The sequence below is a fragment of the Otolemur garnettii genome, unplaced genomic scaffold (assembly GCF_000181295.1).
Source record: "Otolemur garnettii isolate 467f Iridium unplaced genomic scaffold, OtoGar3 scaffold00104, whole genome shotgun sequence".
Taxonomy (NCBI): domain Eukaryota; kingdom Metazoa; phylum Chordata; class Mammalia; order Primates; family Galagidae; genus Otolemur; species Otolemur garnettii.
The window spans coordinates 762,674-766,653 of record NW_003852499.1 but is presented as its reverse complement, the minus strand read 5'-3'; the positions used below and the strand labels follow the sequence as shown (position 1 = coordinate 766,653).

The window sequence follows — 3,980 nt, the reverse complement described above, 5'->3', positions numbered from 1 at the left end:
AAAAAAAAAAAAAAAGTTATGTGGATGTGTTAGCTCTCCCCCACTCAAAATACTTTATTGTATAATATTCAAGCTTTTTCTTGTGATCTGTCAATCTGATAACCAGAATAGCTACCAAGTGGCTAGCAGGTGGGTAGCATACACAGCATCAATATACTGAACAAAGGGAATATGTTCCAGGCTAGATTATGCAAGATTTTCGTTATGCTACTCGCAGTGGTATGCAATTTATGCATGCAGTTTGGAAGGCCGAGGAAGGTGGATTGCTTGAACTCAAAGAGTTCGAGACCAGCTTGAGCAAGAGTGAGACCCCATCTCTTAAAAAAAAAAAGTAGCTGGGCATTGTGGTGGGTCCCCATAGTCCCAGCTACTCGGGAGGCTGAGGCAGGAGGATCGCTTGAGCCCAAGAGTTTGAGATTGCTTTGAGCTGTGATGTCACAGCCTCTCTCAAGGGTGACAAAGTAAGACTCTGTCTCAAAAGAACCCCAAAACTTATGAATTGTTTAATTCAGGAATTTTCCTTTAATATTTTTTGACTGTAGATAACTGAAACCGTAGACTGTGAAACCACAGACAAGGGGGAGACTATGTTTATAGTTACTAACACATAATGAGGGATTAGATATCAAGGGCTTTAAGCCAGATTTTTCTCCCTCACTTTCAATGATAGGTTGGTTGTCAATTACCGGATTTTTATATTAACTTGTTTTTTTCTTTCCTTTCACTAGGCTTATTTAGGAGCATACGTTTTTATTATATTCTCCACCTTCCTCATTATCTTCTTGGTCTTCACCTTCTTCAAAGTCCCAGAGACCCGGGGCAGGACTTTTGAGGATATTACACGGGCCTTTGAAGGGCAAGCTGCAGATAGTTCTGGGAAAGGCTCCAACATGGAAATGAACAGCATGCGGCCTTTTAAGCAGTCTACCACCCCTGTCTAAGTCATGCCTCCTTCCACCTCCCTCCCAACATGGAAAAGCAACCTCTCCCTGTTTGAGGGAGAGACTTCATCAGGATGAACCCAGGACTGCTTTTGAATGCTGCTACTTGATTCCCTTCTCATCCCACACACTCCATGAGCACTCAGATGAACACTCCATGAGCGCCCCAAATGCTGGGGTTAGTTGGATTCTCAATGGCTTTTTAAATATTTCATTTCTTAGGCATTCTCTCCTGTTTAGGAGAGACCAAGTGAACCTACCTTCATTTCAGGAGGCATTGGCCACTTGGCAGATGACAACTTTGCCAGCTTTTCCTCCCTTAGGTTCTAATATTGCCCCACTAGGGCATATAGGGGAGGAAGAGTAAGGTGCAATTCCCCCAACCTCAGACTTACCAGGAAGGAGATGTACAGAAGAGTGGAAGGCAGAGGGGGATCAAATAAGAGCACCTTCCTCACTTCTGTACAGCTCACACGCAAGTTAACTTGAGTTTTATTTATTTTACCTTCTGGTTTGATTACATAAATATTTATTTTTTTAAGTGTAAAGTAATTTTACCAAATAATGAAAACGTTAGGAAATTGAGGTTAGAGGGAGGTGTTGAAAGAGAGGCTATAGAGGAGAAGATTTGATGCTAGAGAGGTTAAGATATATTAAGAAAGGAAGAATTTCGGGGAAAATGTAGGTCACTATTGGAGGGTATGTGTGGTGGTGCCTGAGGTTTGCGTGTTGCCACTTAACAATTTCCTTCAAATAGAAACTCTTTTAAGTTTGATTTCTCAGAAAAGTCCATGTGCCTATATATATATATATATAAAAAAAAAAAAGCTACTGATTTTCTTTGGAATTTTTTTCTTTTAAGATTATAGTTTATCTGAAGTATTACGTAAAATCTAGGAGTAACTAAGATGGGCATTGTAGTTACTGGCGGTTAATGAGTTTTAATTTTGGATGGAGTCCAGGAAAGGGAAGTTATTTCTAGAAAGCCTCCTCCCCCTCACTGGACTAAACAAGCTCCTTCCCCTTGTAGTGGGCTAATATTTTTTAAGTAATCCCATTGCCCATCTGGTGGGAGAGCCCTTCAAATGGGAAACCTAAAATAATTGGTTCTTGGGAGAGGTTCAGTATTTCTCTATTTTGTTCTTTAGGAGATTTAGGTGTTAGTTTTTGTTTTATTTTAACCTATAGTTTAGGAATTCAGAGGTGAATGCCATAGCTAACTTGGAATTTGTAACCTCTGCTCTGGGAGAGGATTTTTCCTGAACGATTATTATCTAGTTTAAGTATGTTGTTGCTTAGGGTTGTGGCATGCTTGTTTGTGTTACCATGTTATTGTGGTACTATGTCACGTGCCCTTAGAGGACTGGAATCTTTTCCAATAGACCACATTTGAGTAGTATGAGTCAATGTGCAGTGTAGCCCACACTTGAGAGTATGAATGTATGTGCACTGTCACTTTGCTCTGGGTGGAAGTAGTTTGTTGTGATTTGTTTGCTCTGTTCCTATAGCCTCCTTTTGAATAGAATTATTAAAACTCACCCCTCTCCATGCATTTAAATAACACTGCCTCTGCTGGGTGGTATTTACATCCAGAACTTCAGAATTCAGACTCAGCTGGCTTCCTTTCCCTGTTGGAAACTGGGGGGAGAACTTCACAAATATTGAGGTTGAGAGTGGAGGGCTCAGCCTCACTCCATATTCGGACAAGGGGAATAGGAAAGAAAGTATGAGATCAGAGCACTGGCCTCTTGGGGACACAGAGAGGGGCTGGGGGAGGCATTCTTTCAAGGGGATAAGAAACAGAGGCTTCTAACTCTGGAGCCTTTCAAAGAGTTAGAGGAGACAGAGGGATTTACTCTTGCCACAGGTCATGGACACCTCTACAGTCATCTTTTTTATAAATGGAGATGGGACCCTGATGACTCTCACCCTCTCTTCCCATTTTCCTATTTTCATATGTCTTTGAGCTCCCTTTCCCCTCCTTGGTGCTTATATTTCAGGCCCTTTAGACAAACCTTGTCAGCAACAGTATTTTACTCCTCAGTTCTCACCATTCCCTCTGGTCGTTGAGCCTTTGGATAAAAACTCATGTTCACAATGGAGCAAGGTTTTGTTGGCAAAGGTGACTTTCCTCTAACTGCACCTCTACATTTGGCTCATCAAATGGTGGGTTGGCTGTAAGGCAGGGTGGAAATTTTCCTATTTCTCAGTGACCAGATTGCGAATGTTTATGTATGAATTTTCTATTATTAATGTTACTGTGGTTCTGTTTAAAAATAAAAATTCTGGACATACATATGACATCACAGGTGCATTCTTTCTTTTCCTTTCTCTTTTTTTTTTTTTTTTTGAGACAGAGTCTCACTATGTTGCCCTCGGTAGAGTGTGGTGTCACAGCTCACAGCAACCTCAAACTTGGGCTTAAGTGATTCTCTTGTCTCGACGACCTGATAGCTGGGACTACAGGCACCTGCCACACGCCTGGCTATTTTTTGTTGCAGTTGTCGTCGTTGTCTAGCTGGCCCAGGCCGGTTTCGAACCTGCCAGCCTCAGTGTATGTATGTGGCTGGTGCCGTAACCACTGTGCTAGGGCGCTGAGCCCATTGTTTCTTTTTTGTTTCCTGTAACAAATCAACTTTTTCTTTTTTTTCTTTTTGAGACAGTCTCACTATGTCACCCTCAGTAGAGGGCTGTGGCGTCACAGCTCACAGCAGCCTCCAACTCTTGGACTTAAGCAATTCTCTTGCCTCAGCCTCCCAAGTAGCTGGGAGTACAAGCACCCACCACAACACTCAGCTATTTTTTGGTTGTAGTTGTTGTTTGGCAGGCCTGGGCTAGATTCCAACCTGCCAGCTCCGATGTACGTGGCTGGCCCCCTAACCGCTGAGTGATAGGCCCTGATCCTGTAACAAATCAACTTTAAATCCTGGTTTGCTCACTACCTGTTGTAACCCTTGAGAAAGTCTGTTAGTGTCTCATAAATAGAAAGTAGCAATACATGGTTATTATAAAGATGGAAAAACATTCATGCATTGCTTT

General features: G+C 42.0%; 1 protein-coding gene across 1 annotated transcript in view; it reads left to right on the top strand.

Annotated features, from left to right (window-relative positions):
- The window catches only part of SLC2A3 (solute carrier family 2 member 3), an 18,016-nt gene extending 16,266 nt beyond the window's left edge, over window positions 1-1,750 (top strand). The window contains exon 10 of the mRNA XM_023517079.1: window positions 729-1,750. Coding sequence (XP_023372847.1) covers window positions 729-941 — 213 coding nt within the window. The 3' untranslated portion in view covers window positions 942-1,750. The remainder of the gene's footprint in view (window positions 1-728) is intronic.
- Window positions 1,751-3,980: the final 2,230 nt, after the last annotated feature.